Source organism: Lissotriton helveticus, chromosome 7 (genome assembly GCF_964261635.1).
Source record: "Lissotriton helveticus chromosome 7, aLisHel1.1, whole genome shotgun sequence".
NCBI classification, from domain to species: domain Eukaryota; kingdom Metazoa; phylum Chordata; class Amphibia; order Caudata; family Salamandridae; genus Lissotriton; species Lissotriton helveticus.
In genome coordinates, this window is record NC_136068.1 from 463586170 (window position 1) to 463605700 (window position 19531).

At 45.5% G+C, this 19531-nt stretch overlaps 1 protein-coding gene across 2 annotated transcripts; it reads left to right on the forward strand.

The window, feature by feature from the left end:
• The first annotated feature begins 1457 nt into the window (after positions 1 to 1457).
• On the forward strand, positions 1458 to 19407 carry LOC144768618 (dual specificity protein phosphatase 14-like). 2 transcript variants are annotated; one of them, XM_078652420.1, is made up of 2 exons: positions 1458 to 1688; positions 16193 to 19407. In XM_078652420.1, the coding sequence occupies exon 2, from the start codon at positions 16331 to 16333 to the stop codon at positions 16976 to 16978; it is 648 nt and encodes a 215-aa protein (XP_078508546.1). In that variant the 5' UTR covers positions 1458 to 1688; positions 16193 to 16330; the 3' UTR covers positions 16979 to 19407. The 2 variants fall into 2 exon arrangements, with proteins under 2 accessions (XP_078508546.1, XP_078508547.1); XM_078652421.1 differs by lacking the exon at positions 1458 to 1688 and adding an exon at positions 4824 to 5095.
• The last annotated feature ends 124 nt before the right edge of the window (positions 19408 to 19531 follow it).

Below are 19531 nucleotides of genomic sequence, written 5' to 3' on the forward strand. Positions count from 1 at the left end.
GGCCCCAGGGCCGGAGCTGCGGGGTCCCCCGCAAATATTTTTTGAGATGCCCCGGGACTTGGCCCACCCGGGGGCTACTTAATAACGAAGCGCGGAAGCCCACGCTTCGTTTTTTTTATTTTTGCTGCATCTCGTGTTTTTAAAAGAATATATATGCTTTTGTTTGGCCCTGGGGGTCCTTGTGGGACCACCTAAGCAGGCCTAGGAGGTCAGGGTGTTTCTACCCTGCCCCCTTTTCTTGTTTTGACCCTTAGTTTTTCTGTTCTATTGTGCCTCGGCACAAGATCGCTGCCAACACTTCCTGGTTTTGAGTGTTTACAGCAAATTAGCATGAAGCTCGTGATCGGGAGGGTGCACAGATCCAACGCGCCTCTATATATCAATATTTTAATTTTTTCATTTTCTCAGCAACTACTGAACGGATTTACACCATTTAAGAAAAGGAGTTCTATCTCAGGCAAGGGCTACCTTCATGCCAAATTTGGTGTCAATCCGTTCAGCAGTTCAGGCTGTAGCCGTGTCTAAAGTTTCCTATAGGAAATAACATGGAGAAAACAAGTTTCGGGACACCCCTTTTTTCTCTGCCCCCCCCCCCCCCCCTTGACGAATCACCTCAAAATAGGAGCTGACAGGAGCGCCCCACGAGTTTTGAAAATTACGCGAAGATTCGTCAACCGGCGTCAAAGTTATTGGGAAAAGAAAAAACGTTTTTCCTATGGATAATAGGTCCTAACTATAATATCTATTGGCGACCGCCAGTAGGTAACATATATATATATATATATTCACACCTTAATCCCTTGGGCGCGGCTGCAATTCTGCGCCTGTGTGGCGCTTCTAAAGAGTGGGCGGTATAATGACGCCCCCAGCCGTCATCAGCACACTACCACCGTGTTGCATGACGGACAGGGCCGTCATCAGCATGGAAGGGGTTAATATGGCCTTGAATCTCACGTTTTATTGATGTACCGATATAATTGTTTTTTTTTATTACTCTCGCTGTGCCCACATGCATTACAGATACATTTACGTTTAAGCATTGAAAGCAGGTGTAATTAGTTTACACATTGGGCAGATTAAAAATGTCTATAAAACCACCCACCACTCCTTTAAAGCTGTACAAATATTTAATCTTCACATGCAGACGCACAGGCCTGCGTGCGTGTATTTCCGGCCAAGCCCACCGAATGCTCCTGTGGGTGACATATTCCTCAAACGACACTCTCCTCTCTCCCAGAACCTGGAAAACGTAGGCGTCCAGCGCCCCAGTTAATGGAATTAACCATCCTCCATACTTCATTATACCTCCCAGACCCCCTCCCTCCGTGATGTTCTCTTTCGTCACTCCGTTAGCTCTGCCCCTCGCCGTGGCCGTCACCATGGCGACGCCTTTTGTTAGCGCCATATAAAGGAGGCTTCGTATGATCGGAGAGACCCCCACCAGCGCAGATCGACAGGCGAGGCACACCTGCCACTCCGGGATTTATTCATATTAGTATCAGCCACTCTAATATATATATATTTAGAATTTTGGAATAATACTTCATAATCTCAATTGCCTTCGCTATTGCCCACCTCACACTCCCGAGACCCAAATTTCGGAGGGGCGCGCGAAAACCGGCAGGGGAAGCCATCGCTGGATATTCCAGACAAATAGGACAGCAGATCCGAGCTCAGGGCACGATCAGGTGCGTTGAATTTAAACATCTCCAGTTCAGAGTCAGGTGCTGTTCTTGGTGGGTTCTGGTCTGCCTGGGGCTTGGGAGGGAAGGTTGGCGTTGCAGTGCTCAGGGAGTTATAGTCATCTTTGATGGGGGTGGTGGGGGTAGGAAAGGGGCGAGCAAAAATGACTTTTTAACGAGGTTATGGTCATATCAGAGTGTGTGTTTTTTCAGTAATTATTTAAGGAGAGAATGGGTCTTTGGACGTAGGAGTCGGTGGACAGTGGGGTAGGGGAGTTAAGGGGAAGGAAGGAGTACCCCTTATGTAGCAAAAAGCATCTCAGAAAGTAAAAGATATATATATATATATATATATATATATATATATATATATATATATATATATATATATATATATAGTGATATAGCTTGTGAAGGTGCAGTAGGGAATGGTGGGCTTCTGATGGGAGATTCAGAGCGAATTACTTCGGTTGTACACAGCGGAGACAATGTAACACGAATGGCCTTAGTGGATGAGGAGGGCGGAGAAGGGGATAGGGAATGGTAGAAGGGATACTGGGGGCAGGGGGTGCGAAGAGAGCGGCTAGAGGAGGTGAGAGAATGAAGAGAGAACCAGAGAGGAGCAAAAGAATAGAGTAACTTAAGAAAGCTGATAGGATGAAGTGGAAATAAAAAGGAGTAATTGAGAAGGTTGAAGGGAAGGGGGAGGAGAAAAAGGTGAGATTGAAGTAAGAAGGGAAGAAAGATGGGGCAATATGGCAGTAAAGAATAAGGGGAGCGAGGTAGAATGACGTGGCGGTACAAAGAAAAATGCTGCGATAAATAGAACAGGAGAGAAAGATGGGAGAAAAGAAATAGAACAAGGAGGGAAACATGACTAAAATAATATAATATTGTCTGTAAAAGAAACAAGGAGAAGGCCACGAAGAGAGGTGTGAATGAGTAGAGGCCGGCCCTCACGCTACTGCTGTCCTGTAGTGAGCTGGGGTGTATGCCTCTGCCTGAGTCACTCCTCCTCACCCTCTCCAGAAATTCCCACCTCCTCCTCCTCACCCGTCCGACTCCCACCCACGGCCCGGAGTGAGTCATGGGGAGTGATTCACTGTGCTCTGCAGGAGGGCGCTCTGCGGATAGGGCAGTGCCTGGGTGTTACTGCACGTTAGTCTAAATGTGGCAGGCTTTGACGGGGCTTTAAGTGGGATGAAAAAACAGGGGGGGGGGGGTCTCTCAAAGGGGCGTGGCTGGTGTAATTAAGGGCGTCATTTAAAAACACATAAACTAAAAATCTGTGCTCAACATAGGGTGCCACCCGACAAGTATTTTGCTGCTTTTGCATCCAGATATATAACACAACAAGTAACAATATACCTACAACATGCCAGGACTATTGGTTTTGTCGATGGTTGTTAGTTGCATAAGATAAAAAAGAAACAACTATGGCTTTGTTGTATATAATATTGAAACTGCTTCAGTTCTGAAATGATGGGACAGTGAAATAACTAAAACGAGCCTAAAGCAGTACATCCTTGTGCTAATTCCCAGAGCCAATCCTGTCCTTAGGTTGAGAGTGACCATATAACACACTGATCTTTTCCAGTCGTCGTTGTGATTGTCACAGTATCTCTTCCCCACTAACTACTTCTACCCCTAACTCAGTCTCTCTACTGCCATCTTAAGGACATATTGAATTCTTATTGTGTGACTGTTAAAGTTCCACATTCTATTTGGTACTGTGTGGCATCAAGGAAGTAATAATTATGAAGCAATGCGTAATAAAATTCCAATGTGTTCCATACAAGAAATCATGTCTTGTCCAGGCCTCCACAGGGCAGCTGGAATTATGCAACTGCAGCATTTTCCCACAAAATTATGGATTTGCTGCATTTGCCACACAATCTATCATCCGCTGCATAATCGTCGACAAGATTTTAACAAAAAATAGTTTCTAGCTCAAACGTTTCAAAATGTACATAAAAGTGCAGTGACGTGTTGCGCACAGGAAGGCTCTTTGCAAAGGTGGACTGGTCACCTTTCTGTACGTTGTTACTATATTTTGGTGTTAAACCGGTGCTAATGAGTAGCAACCTCTGCCCAGACAGTGTTAACATGTGTAAAATGAGAAAATAATTAAGTAATACTATCACAGAATGTGCTGCATCACACATAATTTACCTTTTCTTGCTGCATAATTTAGTTACCCCTGCCAGATAATTCGGCCCTCCTTTGCCGCATAATTCTACTGGCCATGACCTCACGATGACTCTGCATCAACGGTCTCTGAATACAGCAGACGGGACATGCAACACTTTTTGAGCACATTTTGGCAGATGTTAAACTCCAAACAAGGCCCTTAGTGAGGTCGGTTGTTTTCCAGAGGCACCAGGGAATCGTTTGTGAGCATTATTTGGCGTCAGTATCTAAATAGCCATCTATGCATAATTATTAATTGGATCAGTTTTTTGTTTTTTTATAAATATGGTGACCTATCTATACATGGGTTGACTTTTTATGTATTTGAAGATTTCGAAGAGCAGCGTTCGTTCCTCTTCGAGCACTGAATCCAGAGCATCTGAAGCACAAATCGCGAATGGTGTCTGGGTCAGGTTGAGATCGAATTATTGAAACCAACATGTGACAGGAAAGGGTTTGCAACTGCGCGGGACGGCACTAGACAGACACTGTACACAATTATTTTTACATAACACACTTTGATAATGCGCTTTACAATTTGAGGCACTGGGAGGTAGTGTAATCTGCCTAGAATCACGTGGTTTCTGTTTCACAGTCGAAGCCGGGATCAGATGAAGTGTCACCAGGCTCTAAGGCCGGCGGTTTGGCCAATCCCACAGCTCCTTCCCTCCCTTCAGTTACATGCCGTTCTCTTTTCTTCTGGCCTGCTGCTTTGGTGTTATCAATCTATGTATGTGCTTAGAAATCTATACTTATCTGGCGATGCCCCTCTGTCTATCTGTACAGGCCTTCTTATTCCCTATCTGCCTATTTATTCACCTTAGGCCATTTATTTCTGCATTTTTGTATTGTATCCACTGTGTCTTTAAGAGGCAGTGCAGGTATTCCCTCCCTCGCTCGCTCCCTCCCTCCCATTCCCTCGCCCCCTCCTTCTCTTCTCCATCACTGTACTGCAAGGTCAGCCGCTCGGCCAGGCCGTAAGTTCTCAGACCTCCGGAGCCCAGCTCAGCACAGCGATTCAATCAGGTCACGGGAAAACGCGTCCGTGCGAGAAGGGAGCACCTCTCCCTCCCAGCCGTCTTTTTTTACCGCACGGTCCTGGACAATTCCCCGATGCTGATCCACGTTTCCGGTTGTAGCCTCCAACAGCTGCTTCTAGGCGCCCGATTGGACTGCACGCCGGAACATCTTGGGAAGCTTTAGACCCGTCTCCAATGGGCAAGGTAGATGCAGCGATCCCATGTGCCCAGTGGAGGGAAAGTTATGCTTGCGGCGGACGTGGAACCCGGGACGGTGTGTGTGGTGTGCGGAGAATGCTGGGTTGTGTGGTAAAGTGGGTGCCCTGTGGGCCGATGAGAACAGTCTTGTGTGAGTCCATGTCAGATGGAGACTGGTGGGTGACCAGTTGGTGTGATGTGTCTCCGGTTAATTTCCTGGTAAATGTGGGTGCAATGTGTGTCCGTAGCAGGTGTGTGTGTGTGTGTGACTGGAAAACAGAGATATTCTTGGTTAAAGTGCTTCGACGACTCGTCAGGGGTAGTAAGCGCTATAGAAAATGCAATTGCAATACAATAGGTGCTTCACTAACCAATCCACGATGAGGGCATCTGTGCGCTCTATAAATCCGGCTAACATAACATGACAAAATGGAGTATCCTTGTTGAGAGGCGAGAGTGTGTCCCAAGTGGGGCCGAGGTAGGAGTTTCATGCTAGGTTGTAATGGTGGTGCAGTCAGGGGCCTATGGCAGGCGGCGAGGGATGGTGTGTGCCGAGTGAAGTGCTCTCTGGGAGCTGGCAGCAGTAGGTATATTACGCACTAGAGATAGGTTGAGGTTGGTGCTTTGTGGTGTGTGCAAGGGTTAGGATGTAATGTGTACTTGACGTGGTGACGTGTACTTAGCCAGGCGGTGTTAGCTGCTGTGCAGTGTGGTTAGTTAAAGGGGTAGAAATGTGTACCCTGGAACGGCGGCGGTATGCGAGGACTGCGCCCTTGGCACGGAGGTGGCAGTTGGAGCGTGCCATGTCAATTAGTCTTTGGTTGTGGTGCCGGCCCAGAGAATGGGAAGGTCGGTGTACAGTGGATAGGCAGCAGTGTAAAGTGTGTTCACTGGAAAGGTCGAGATTGGTGAGATGTGTGCCCTAGGGGCGTATGGGGTAAGCAGGAGTACGAAGGAGAAACATGTGTGTCCATAGGAGAAACATGTGTGTCCATAGAGTTGGTGGACATAAAAGTCCCTTGGGCAGAAGGGATATGTTCTTTGTGTAATATACTATGAGGAGGCGGGTTTCATGTGTGCCTCTTATTTTGCTAAATGGATGGGAAATGTGGCATGAACATGGGTTGGGTGGATGTGGTTCATTCTCTGTTAGTGAGTGTGGGATGGGCCTAGTTTAGATGGCGGTTGGTGTGTGTTAGTGTGCACTATGCTTGTTGTCTGAAGTGAGCCAACAGCACCTGGACAGAACAGGTTTGGTGACAGCCCAGGCAGCATAACAGGTGGATCAATACTGTTTTTTTTGTTTAAATCATGTTTATTAACATTTTTCTTGGATCAATTATGTTTTAACCAGTTTCAGGGTGGTAAGGGGACAGAAAAAAGAAACCATATCGTTTCACCTCCTATAAAGGCAGCTCCCTCAGCAATGCTATAGATACTTGGACACAAAAGGAACTCTGCAGAAGGTACTTCTAAGCCTATATGTAATTGCTTAAAGTAAGGCCCACCTCAACACCCCCTCTCCTCCCAGCTGAACGCCAGGAGCAGCTGCTCTGGATTGCACAGCACTCTCATAAAGCCGGCCCTGATCGTCAGAGAGGTCGGAGTGAACTAGTGTGTTTTCAGTTAGCTGGCATGTAGTGATAAGAGGTAATATGTATAGCGCCAACATCTAGGGAAAGCTTTTAGTGGCTTCAAATCAAGGAATCCATAACAAGAGGCAGCCAGAGCGTAAAATGCTGGGGGAGAGCGCAAACGAGAAATATGTGAAGTTTCAAAGCTTGAAGCGAGGGCAGCAACGGCAGATTTTACCTGATCTAGCAGACCGTTAGTATATGGGTGGGCTTAACAGTTTTTGTAAAGCTGTCTGCATTTAAGGCAGTCAGAGGGTGTAGACTCTGATAAAGGTGGGCGCAGTGCTGACATGAAAGTCTGACAAGCACAAGTATAGTTGTCCAGTGGTATCTACAAGGTGCAATACCTTTAACCAGTTCTGGATTTTTAAACCAAGAGCAAGGTGCGGATTGAGATTTGGAGTTTCACCAGTAGCAAACAAAAATAAAAGCCTGCAATTGGCTGAAAAGCCTATCCCGTTTGAAGGTGTTACACATACAATGGTTCTGAAGCACAGATGTGCATGTAAGGGACTCTATTCAAGTAGCAGGTATGTACTTACCTCGTGGTCCTCCTATGCACGCTCTGCAGGGTGAGCTCGACCATGCTTCTGCGGGTCCCAAGAAATGTACCCTCTGACTCTTAGCGTAATACAGACCTTTTCTATAAAACGTCAGTGTCTGCCGAGGCAAGAGCGCAAGGCTGTTTAAAAGTTTACTAAGCAGCCCTTGGCGAACCAGCCCGTACGTTTGAAGCGCAAGTTCTCCTGAGCCCTATGAGTGGGGTTGGCGGCCATCTTATAATGGCTTCAAATGAGTTGCATTCCAACCAAAGTAGTTAAAATAGCGATTGTTTCAATGAAATATGTGTATGCATTCCTATTATTATTTTACAAAAATGTAATTTTATTCTTTGTACATTTTGCATTTTATAAATTAATATGAAGTCTATTGGAAAATGTATGAGGGTATGACGGTGACCTCAGTTTCAGAGATTTTGCACACACAAAATAAAAAAGGTTTTACCTGTACTGATTACATCCAAAGTGCAGACACAAGATAATATTACTCTTAAAAGCGGGTGCCTCCTTAAAATGACTGCACCGTGGTATTAAAGGGCTTCGCTGTTTGCCCGTAGTGCAGCCTGACTCATTTAGTATCGCTCCATTTTAGGTCTGATATAGAGTAAGATTAAAGTTTTCCTGGGAGTGTACTGATTGATACCTGTTACCCCAATTCAAAAATTCAAAAAAAGCTGACGCCTTATAAAATATAAAGCGCGGCGCCCATGCATATATGTGGAAAAGTCAGCCCATAACGCACCTGATGCCCAGGCTGCTGGCGCAGGACGCCTCTTTGTTCCCATCTTGAACAATTACCAAATAAAGAGACGGGCGCTGGAAGCAGGAAGACAAGAATAGCGTTTTATTTCTCATGAGGAGAGCCTGTCATTTCGGACACTCGCATAGTGTCTTCAGGAGGTGCTCTAACAAGTTCTCTGAGGCTTCGTCTTTTATACACATGTTTATGATGCACAAACATTCCTTATTACAATAAAGACGCTTTGAAGTAGGAAAAGGCATGCTTGGAATCCCAGCTTCAGGCCTATTCCCATACCAGTCGCTCAGATGTCATCCTCCCCTCCTGAATGTAACAAGAGAGATTGTGATCTCTCAGCCGGACATTCCTACAGGACACGAGGGCAGGAGGGGATGATCAGGTCAAAGGTTGGTCAGGTGATAAGGTCGGACACTTCGGTTGGTGTATCACGGTTTTGTTATGCTGGGCAGGAAAAAGGGGGGGGGGTGTACATCCACGAGGCTTGGTCTTAGGACTTGGGACCGGGTCGAAAGGCCAAGTGTAGCTGGGGGCTCGTCAGCAGAGGGGAAGGGTGTTCTTGGGAGGAAATGGGGGTGTGTGGGTCAAGCAGGAGTATTACTTCTAGAGCAGGGTCACGCAGAGGGAGAGGGTCTTGTGGCCGATGCACGAGCAGTGCGCGCAGGGAGGGGTGCCGGGGGTTTAGCAAACGGTCAGAGAGGCCATGGTGCCTAAAATGGCTGTCGTGTACGTGTGTGCATGGGTCTATGCTGGCGGGATAACACAGTCAGTGTTTCGCAATATCTGTTCTGCTTACAACAAGGGGTACTGTGAACACAAATGAACGCCGCTTATGTACATATACATTGTCATTTCAACATATATTTAAGGTAAAACTCAGAAGCCAAGGCTGGAAACAAGTAAAGTAGGCGCTGTGCTAAACTATAAAGCGCGGTGCCCGTGCATATTTAAGTTATGTGAATGCCAGAGCCGAGTCAGGAAACAAAGCAGGCGCTGCTAAAATATAAAGCGCGACGCCCGTGCCATGGTGATAACAAAAAAAAACATGAGGCAGGAAACCATTTTAAAAAGTGGGCATCGTGCTAAAATATAAAGTGGAGTGCCTGTGCATATTTAAGGGTTTTGCATGGCAGCCCGTGAAGCGGGTGCCATGGCAATAATGAAATAAAGAAAACATGAAACCAGACGCTATGGTGGCAGAATACAAAATTAAAGAAGTATTCCCTAAACAGAAAAAATGAAATCCTACAGCATAATAAAACTGTATTTGGTCTGTGCTTCTTGCGATACCACAGAAGTGATGTATCAGGAGCATCAACCAATAAGGAGCCAGGAAAAAAGAGTGATGCATGAGATAATCCAATGGCAAGCAGCTTACAGTAGAGCTTGCAGATCGCGCCTGTGCGCTGCCTAGGCTCGACCTAAAAACTATTTAATTCAGTGGCAAAAGCACAGTTAACAAGCATTTGCAATGCAATAGGTCTCGCATTAGGAAAGTTTGAGCTATTGGTATTGGAAATGACAAATTTTTTATTTATGTGTTGGTTTTGAAAATAGCTAAATTAATAGCTTTGTCATTTACAATGCCAATAGTTACAACTTTTGCAAATGTGACACCTATAGCATTTATAATGCAATATGTGTAGTATTTACGTGACTTACAAATAACAATGGCTTTTCATTTTTTAAAATAATTAATACTTAAATAAAAGTTATTGTAATTTATAATGGCAATAGCTTAAACTTTTGTAAATAACTTTTGTGAAGATTATGTTCAGTTTATTTTTTTGCCACTACTTAACAGTTCAGCACGAAACTTGCCAACAATAACCCAAAGTGAGGAACTTAAAAAAAGTTTTTAAAAAACGTTTTGGTGGAGTTTTGTTGAATGGCGCCAAACTTATTAAGAAAACTATAAATGACTTTACTATGGAAACTCTGACCTAGCCAGAGGTGAAATGACCCAAGTAAGAGGGTCTGTTGCTATGGGCGTGACAAACACGCCCAAAGGAGGGACATATGGCACCCTTCACCACACCAAAAAAAGCATTTGGAAAGGCATAGGAAGGAACCAATTAATAGTGGTGGGCGTGGCCAAACTTATACAGAATACAGTGTGATTCGCAGCGCATGTGCGACAACTGTATACTCGACCTGAAAGTATAAGAGTGAGAAAAGAATTGTGGAAAGAAACCGACAGTGGCATACCACGAGAGTGTGTCGGAAATAAAGATTTTTGAGGAGTGCGCCGGAAAAAGATTACGCTCGATGGAGACTAGAAGGCAATAATTACACAACCCGGAGTGGTAGAAAGCTCTATGAGACTCCATAATTAAATATATGCCTGAATAAAAAGAAAAAAGGAAGCGCCGTTTTTGTCAGGTGTAGTGGAAGCAGAAAGCCACGGAATGGAAAGAATAGGAAACGCTTGGCAGGGCTCGGATCAGTATTCATGCCAGGAACCTCCATGCGCACTCGAATGAAATGCACCCTACGTGAACTCAACTTGGCTCCTGCACACAGCGCTCGCGCTTCCTGCTAGGAACATGCACCACAGAGCGCTCGCGCCGTCCCAGTCATGAAATGCGTTGTACAAAGGTGCAGCTACGAGTGCTTACCCCGGTTAAACGCCTTGGAAATGCTTTATGAATCCACACATGAGCCTACTCGCCCCCAGGGGTGGAATATCATATCTATAGGGGGGGAATTCGCAAAGAGAAATTCGCCCTCAACACGGTGCGTGGGACCGGCACCACATATAACAATGAACTCGATATGTGTGTGTATAAAAGGTTTCCGCATGGAGGGAGGGGTGTGACAGCTGGCACGAGCGCGCTGTGCATTCCGTTTCCGCTCCGTGCCGGGTGGAGCCCCCGGTGTAAACAGCGCCGCACGCGCCCCGTGTCATCGCTGCCTGTGCCGGGGCGCCGGTGGGCGGCAGGCCTTTGCGTGGAGCCGCGGCGAGCTGGGCCGGCTGCCATTGGTTAAGAGCCGAACTCAACCTCTTCCTGGTACGCGCAGGTGCATGTTATTCATGAGGCAGTCCTCGGTGGGAGGGGCCTGCCGCCTCTCCGGGAAGGAGGCTCCGCCGGGCGATGGCCATGTCTGTCAGCGCCGATGACGAGAAGTACGATTAGGAGCAGGTGAGAGGCTGCCTCTTTGTCCCCGAGCTGTGCAGGAGGGTGCGGGACCGCGCTGCCGGCGGGTGTTACTAGAAAGCTCCCGGGACGTGCGCGGGGGGGGGGGGTGTGCCGGCGGGTGTTACTAGAAAGCTCCCGGGACGTGTGAGCGCGTGGGGGGGGGGGGATCGTAGGGACGCACAAGGGGCCGTTGCAGGTCTCCATTACCTGTCCGTGCGGGATACTACCAGAGAACCGGCTGCCCGCATGGGCGAGGCGGCGTTCAACCAGCAGCTCTGGTAACCATGTGGGCGGAGCCTCGCTGGGCACGGCGCCGTGCGCGCCCACGAGGTACAATCTCGGCCAGAAAAAGCTCGTGACAGTCTGCTGTCCACATTCCCCCAAAAGTAACTACATAAGTTGTCTCGCATAGACAGCAAAAGCTTCGCTTTTGCTTTCGTCTAGCGAGACCTAAAAACTGAATTAGATGGTTGTGACCCAAACGCATATATAAACCAGTGATATCCAACAGTTATGGTTTCCAATGCACATAGCACACAACAAAATTTGAATGCCCACCATGGTCAAAACACCAATTTGTCAACAGCATAAAATATAGCAGTCAGGAAAGCAACATAGTGGGCGGTGGAAGTAATGACCAATGCTTATTTTTTTTTAAAGGCACGTCTGTTAGTGTAACACAAAGGCAAAACTTTTATGAAATGTAATCAGTCGCTTCCAGTTGCTGATTTCTGTATTCAGTGGTTAAACTCCTATGTAACGAGGTGAAACATTTGCTCGGACAGCAGAAGTGTGTATTAAAATAACAAAATAGTAATGTAACACTGCCATAGAATCTGCCACAGCATACCACATGATTTTCTGTATCTTGCATGTTAACCCTGCTGCATAATTTGGTCTTTTATTGCTGCTTAATTCTAGTGGCACAGAGCATATTTGAGAAAAATTAGGGAAGAAGGGTTGTCAATAAAATGCAAAGGGGTAAGAGGCCAGTCATTTTGATCATTCAAATTTGTATCAACGGGCTTAGCTTCTGTGTTTTTTGGTGTGTTACACCCCCCTAAGAAATGTATTTCGTAATAAATAGTTAAGTACAGGTGCTTTCAGTCAGTTATGGTTTGGTGGAGGTCAAGATTTCACCTGGAATTTTTACACACACAGACTAAAACAGACTAAAATCACAGAGAATGAAATGTTGGTTATTTCACAAAATAATGTGTCGTCTCACAATTATTACCCTTAACAATCTGCATTACTCTCCCTTTCCACTGCCCCTTAAGCCCCTCTTGTAGCTCCTGCTTGTTGTATGATGTATTTTACCATTATGGGACTATATTTATTAGGGCTTTGAGCCATGGTCGCATCAGAAAAGCGATGCAAATAAACGCAAAATCTTTTTTTCCCTAGTCACTTTCCAGCGCGAAACTTGTTTTGCGCTGGAAATTCACTTGAAAGGAATGCAAAAAAGGCCATTCTATTCATTACTGAGTGTCAAGGGGGCCATTCCATGGGTGGTGCATGGGCGTTGCCATACAACCACCCATGGTTTTTGACGCTAAGAGCTCTTCACACAAAAAAAAACCAAGAAGAATTTTGCATCAAAAACAACTCCCATTTCAAACAGGCACTATCAAGGAGAAATTATTTTATTTCTCCTTTCCTTTCTGACTTTGCATGTGTGCTTCGCATACAAAGTGGGGAAAAAATTGCAGTTTGTCTGGGGCATTGTAATTTGGACTGGAAGTGTACCCTTCCAGTGGAAAGCCTATGATAGACTCATGCAGCCACCCTTGCACTATGGTGCAAATGTGTGTGCGTGGCACACGGCTACCTGATTGTTCGCCGGTGCTAGGGGGAGAGTGCCATATCTTTGTAAATATGGGGCTCTCCTGCTGTCTCCTCACGCAGCGCAGCATTTTTGTCTGCTGCCTGCAGCAGAATTTGTTAACTGCTTCGACGCTCATGACGAGCTTAGCTCGTCATGAGTTGTGCCGCTCGCACGCTGATGACGAGCTGAGATCGTCATGTAACGCTGCTTTTTTAAAAAATCCGCGCAGCGTGAGAAAAGCCGCCGCACGCATGCGGTTAAATAGACCCCTATGTTCCAGTGTGATTTTTAGAAAATCTGAGGCTCACACCGCCACAATCATACTGACCAAGCTATGCTAGCAGTCAGGAGAGAAGGGATGCAAGATTATAACAGTGTCGAAGGAGTCAGTACGAGGTGTGTGAGAGGACCGTCATTTTGATTATTCAGACTTGGACAACGGGCGGGTGGTGAGCAAAGAGAACAGATGAGTAGGGATTTTATAAGTGTTCGAACCACAAGGGCAAGCAGATCTAAACAGAGAGGTTGTCATTTTTTTGGGAATTTCCTTGACATTTTAGGTCTTCTGGGGGAGAGTTCAAGAGAGAGAGAAGGTTCTTAAAAAACATAACGAGAGAAGTGGCCAAGTGGGATTTAAATTTATCAGCATTGTTTGAAATCTCAGTAATTCACGGCCATATTTATAATATTGGGTTATATTTTGGCCGCACATCTGGAAATGAAATTGTTGAACTGGAAACAAGGATGGGGTACCAAATCAATTAGGTAGCCTAGAGGTCTGGAAGATAAATAATTACCTGGGTCTTATTTCTTGTTGTTAATTGGAGGCTAAGCGGCATTATGGGGGTCATGTCCGGAGTTAGCATGCAACCCGTTCAGCGCAAAACAAAATAAAGAGCGGGGGGGGCTATCCACTGAGGGTAGAATGAAACAATGTAATAATTGGATGAAAAAACATTACCTACAGCTAATGGTAACCTTAAGGAACAGGCTTCTCCTACATGTGGTATGGAGTGCAGCCTAGGATTAGTAAAGAACCCCATCATTGGCAGGTAATTTGTTTTTCAAGAAATATTTGAAAAGGTTGATAAAAGTTTGCCCCGATCAGAACTTTTATGGACAAGAAGCAATAACTGTCTTCTTTTTTTGAAACTAGACTGGCAATTTTTGCCATTCATTTGTTTTCCCAGGTCTTCTAATGGATCAGCAACCTAGATAGCTGATTATGGTTTGAGAATTAGAAAAATAATGTATTTATTCATGGACCATGCCAAACAATAATAATAAATCAGACACAGTCTATACTTATGAAAATATAATTGTACTGTCCAAAAGATTTAAAAAGGTATACTTAAAACAAAAATGGTTTAGTACACGGATAAGACTATTAAAAAATCTTTTAATGAGTTCAACACCCCAAATATTCACTGTCTCGGAGGTATTCAAAAATATGATTGAATCAGAAAAAGTAGATGCCTGTCTGCTTCTCAACAAAGGTCTTAAGTACTTCTAACCGAATAGATGGAGGGCACAAAAAAACAAAACATGATTTTTGGCTTGCATTGGGCAAGAAGAGAGGCTACATTGTCTATCTGAAACAGAATTAAAAATGGAAGAAAATTCATATTGACAGCTAAGCACAAAGCTGTGCTTGGTGTATACATTTTAAATATATATAGTAGTCGCGGACACGCTAACAAGGTATGGGTCTATGTTAGAATGTTTGATTTTTGTGGTGTGTTCCTGAAGCAGGTGTACGAGAGTTGGGTGCATTCAGGTTGTGTCTGGATTGGGTGGAGGGCAATGTGGTTTGTCATTTGGACTGGTAGGAGTTAGAGGCATGTGCTGTGGACTGGTAGAATTGTGTGTGGTGTGTTCCTAGATCTGGTGAGTATTCTGTGTTCAGAGATCGGGGTAGGAAGAGGTGGGTCTTTTGTGGTGTTGCAAATCCCCGGCACCTAAAATGGCAGCTGGGAACTATGATACATGTTTTGGTGCCACAGTCCCCGATTGACATTTTATGTGTACGGGATTTGTAAGCCAGGAATTGCACTTATGAGTCGATAGGTGCAGTAAAAGCATTGCAACTATTGATTTAACTGGTAAACTCAATTTACCAGTTAGTCAATCAATCAGGGTTTTGTAGAGCGCGCTACTCACCCATTAGGGTCTCAAGGCGCTGAAGGGGGTGTGTGAGCAGCTCCGTTGGGGTCATTTGAAGAGCCAGGTCTTGAGGTCCTTTCAAAATTGGTGCAGTGTCGGGCTTCTCCGGAGTTGAAGGGTGAGATCATTCCAGGTCTTGGCTGTGAGGCAGTAGAAGGACCTTCCATCTGCTCTGGTCCTGTTGAAGCGTGGGACGGTGGATTAGACAGTCTCTTACGCGAAGGCTGCTTTATACCCGTGCGGCTAATATTCAAGTGCTGTTTGTGCTTTGACTTTCTAGCTTGGGATCCGTTTTAAAAATGCCCATCCCTTAGAGGGGCTACATTGATGGGCATGTGAGAGGATTTTGTATTTCTTCATGTGGTTGTGTATGATAGTGCCCGCCATCATCAAAACATGGATAGTTGGAGAGCCTGGTGCATTCTTTAATAAATGCCAACATTTAAGGTACATTGTACGTTCCAAAGGCTGATTCCAGAGTAGAGTTCCAAAAGTGTGTCCTTTCATCTGCTCAACTGAGAGCTTGAAATAACCTAAGCTTAGGTAGCAGGTTCGACCAAACATAATTCCTCATAGATAGCCAAGCCAGGAGTAGGATTATTTATTAGGTTGGGCGGGGATGGAAGAGATGAGGACGTCGTTTTCTGTGTAGAAATATGTACATCTTGGTGAAAAGGTCCGTCAGCTGAAGATCAGTTGTGCAAAAGGAGGACATTTGAACCTTCACTTATGAGGACATCAAATTCAAATTTCAGATACTAAGAGTTGTTTTTCAAGAAGATAGATGCAAAAGGGTTCACAAGCAGGGAGGATTGTATGGTTTGCAACTGCCAGTGAAATGTACAAAACCCTGAATGGGAATTGCGAAGGTAACCCTCTGAAACTGTTGACTGCACACAAGCAACTGTTTTTGCAATGAGAGGTCTTGGCTCAAACCCGTACCTGGTGCACCACAAATATTCTGTAGTGAACTGATCATTTTGCACTATCCTTTAACATGTTCTGCTTTTTTTCTCAACAGTTACGTGTAACAAGGGTGGCTCTACTTGTGGTCCAGGAAGACATTGGTTCTGACTACCACTGGAACGAGAAAACGCGCTGCTAGCAGATCCAGAGACACAACAGTCAATCTACAGCAGAATCCAACAACCTCGTTTCCATGTCACTGGAATTCAGCGCCATGAATTTCCGCAACCATGGCTTTTTCAGGCGGTCGGCGCCATCAGCTACACCGCCTACTACAGTTCAAAAGCCTACCACTCGTACTCTATCTGTGTTGGGGGGTATAGCACAGATCAGCCCATGTCTCTACTTGTGCAGTGGCAATGCTGCAGCCAACCGCCACCTAGTCTATTCCCGCTCAGTGACGTGCATCATCAATGCCACGGTGGAGATCCCAAACTCCAACTGGTCTGATATTGACTATTTCAAGGTTCCGGTGCCTGACTTGCCTCATGTGCCACTCTCGCTGTACTTTGACACGGTAGCAGACCGCATCCACCAGACAGGCAAGAAGAACGGACGCACCCTGGTGCACTGCGTGGCTGGGGTCAGCCGTTCTGCTACGCTCTGCATTGCCTATCTTATGAAGTACCACAGGCTGTCACTCCTGGATGCACACGAATGGGTGAAGATGCGACGACCAGTAGTGCGGCCCAACATGGGCTTCTGGCGCCAGCTTATCGACTATGAGAAGAAGCTCTTTGGCAAGAACACCGTCAAAATGGTCGCTACACCTATTGGGCTAGTGCCCGACATTTACGAGAAGGAGACACGTAGCCTGGTGCCCCTTTGGAGCTTTAGATAAGAGACCACTATCTGTAAATTGCTGGAAAAGAGTTTGACTGGTAACGAAAAAAAAACTTTTCGCAATCAACCCTACTCCCAGGGCACACTCCAAAAATAAACTTATGATGTTTAGTTTCCGAGACTACAAAGATTTTATTCAGCAAATGTGCAGAAGTACAAAACCAGCGAGGACCTTAAAGCTAAGAGACAGTCTTTTCTTTTATTTTAAAGGTTTGTTTACAATCCTCTTCCAGCTTTAAAAAAAAATCGCTGATCTCCATTTGTAGGGATATGTTGTGTTCGGATAACATTTGGCCACCCCCGGCTTGGATTGGTCTAGTTATAAAGGGTGTTAATGGAGGAAGATGGACAAAGGGGCCTATGCTCGTCCTTCTGAAAAGATAGTTGGGTCTACTTGCTGCCAATAGACCAGAAGATTGACAGTGGTTAAGTGAAGTCAAAGGGGAGTATCAGCTCTCTAGTTACGGTTCATGATGATTTTTTTTTTTTTTTTTTTAGTTTTTGGATGAGTGAAAATGTTATTAAAATGGCAAAACAAACACACGGTTACAGAGTGTATACTCTAGAATGTTAAAATATATATATATGTTCAGGGAGGTGGAATTGGTTAGAAATCTATTTCTGTTTTTAACCTTCAGGAGTTGATGAGGAGGCAGGAATAAAAATCGAACTGTAAATGCAAGTGGATCTGATGGATATATTTGTGTGATAGCAGCACTAAACCGTTGCAAGGGCACCAATGGGCAGATAACAAACCGGGCTGATTTTTTTTTTCTTTTATCTGCCCAAGGATCCAGTACTGTGAAATGCAACAACCACAAGCAGCCAAAGTACTTGGCCCTGAGCGGTTTCCTACTACTCAAGGAACTCTGATAATGAACCTTGCAATGGCACCGGTGCCGGAAAGTTTGGCCTCCATTTTGTTTTGCCAGCCAAGGAGCACAGGAGGCTAAAGAAGTCAAGACATTTCCATATCAAAGACACAACTTGGACTGCAAACCTCAGACATGAAGGGCAAATGTACAAGTATGCCCTATAATCTTCCTTGCTTTCAATCCATACACAGGAATATTTACATTCAGGTTAGTGTGCTGAGTGGGTCGGTTTAGCACACGTACCTCTTATGGCAGGAAAGCATTTTGTGTTATCCAAACTCATTTAATTGAAAGAATAATCCATGAGATGGGAGGTGTTTTCTTTGCAGCAAAAAACACCACTTCATGCTGACGCCGCCAATTTCCACATGTCGGGGCTTGTGGAATCGGGCTGTAAACCTTTAGATTCCCAAAACACTTCTCTACCACTATAATACGTGGGTAATACGTCGCTGGCACCAGTGGTAGGATGTCCCCTGTCTTTAATCATCTCTTAGACACCGAAGCAGGAGCTTTCCCCCAAGATAAAGGCGGTGCCCCTAAGTCATGCCGTATGGTACCGACCCAGACAGTAAAGCACCACTACACCTCAATCATCCAGACTTCTGAAAAACAAGCTTCAGCACAAATGTGGACTGGGCCAACCAGGTCCGTCACCGGGCTAGTCCCTGTCGCTCAGAGGGGCGCTCCCCTGGACAACCATACCAATTCTACCCCGCCTCCGCACCCCAGGTCCCTGTAGGCTTATTACATTTGTGGCATGAAGAAAAGACAATCATTCTGTCAAATAGGCTCCATCACTGACCTCCCTCTCCCACATGGTTTACTAGGCATAATAAACACGTGGACTAGTGTCAACAGAGGCAAAATAACATAGTTGTGGTTGTCAGAGTTGCCTCTCTGAATCCTTGACTTCCTGTTTCGCATCGCCTGTTCTTTCTAAAAGACAATGCACAAGCCCTGCCCTAATATCTACCAGACTAAAATAACCTACTCCCTAGCTCCTACACCTCAATGTGTCCTCATTGTCTCCTTGCCTACCATAGCTCCGTTGACAGTGCTGACGACCAAGGGTGTTGTTTCACCAGAGCAAGCTGTCCGTAGATGGCTATTGGAGGAGGCGGCGGCGGCTTAAATAGGGAGACAAAAAACACACCCGCCTGTTAGAATGGACTTTTGGATTTTCAGGGACTACAGCTCCTAGCACAACATTGTCTGGGTGGATCCGGACACTGCAACCACCAGGGCCCACCGTCCTGGAATTCACAAAGGGAACAGCACACACCTGGACTCCAATCCCAGTAGATTGGAGACGTACAAAATTGCATGGCAGAGCGCTGTGGAGAGTACGAGAGGAGGGTAGGCCACTGCTGAGGCAAAGCGAGGTGTCGCACTTAGAAATGTCTATCGGGGAATGAGGCGCTGCACCCAGGCTTCAGTGGTCTGTATATTCAGCTTACTAGGTAATATTGCACATGTGCATTGCCAAAAAGCAAACGTGTTCTCCGGGCCTGTAAAGAAAAGGTTGCAAATAAAGAGTTATACGTGAATAATAATTACAATAAACGTTGTTGCAGTTTCTTGCATGTCTAAAACATACATCGTCATAATCCGAACACTTCAGTGGCCGTCTTTCCAAATCACACCAGATCATTTTTTTTCACCACCAGAAAAAC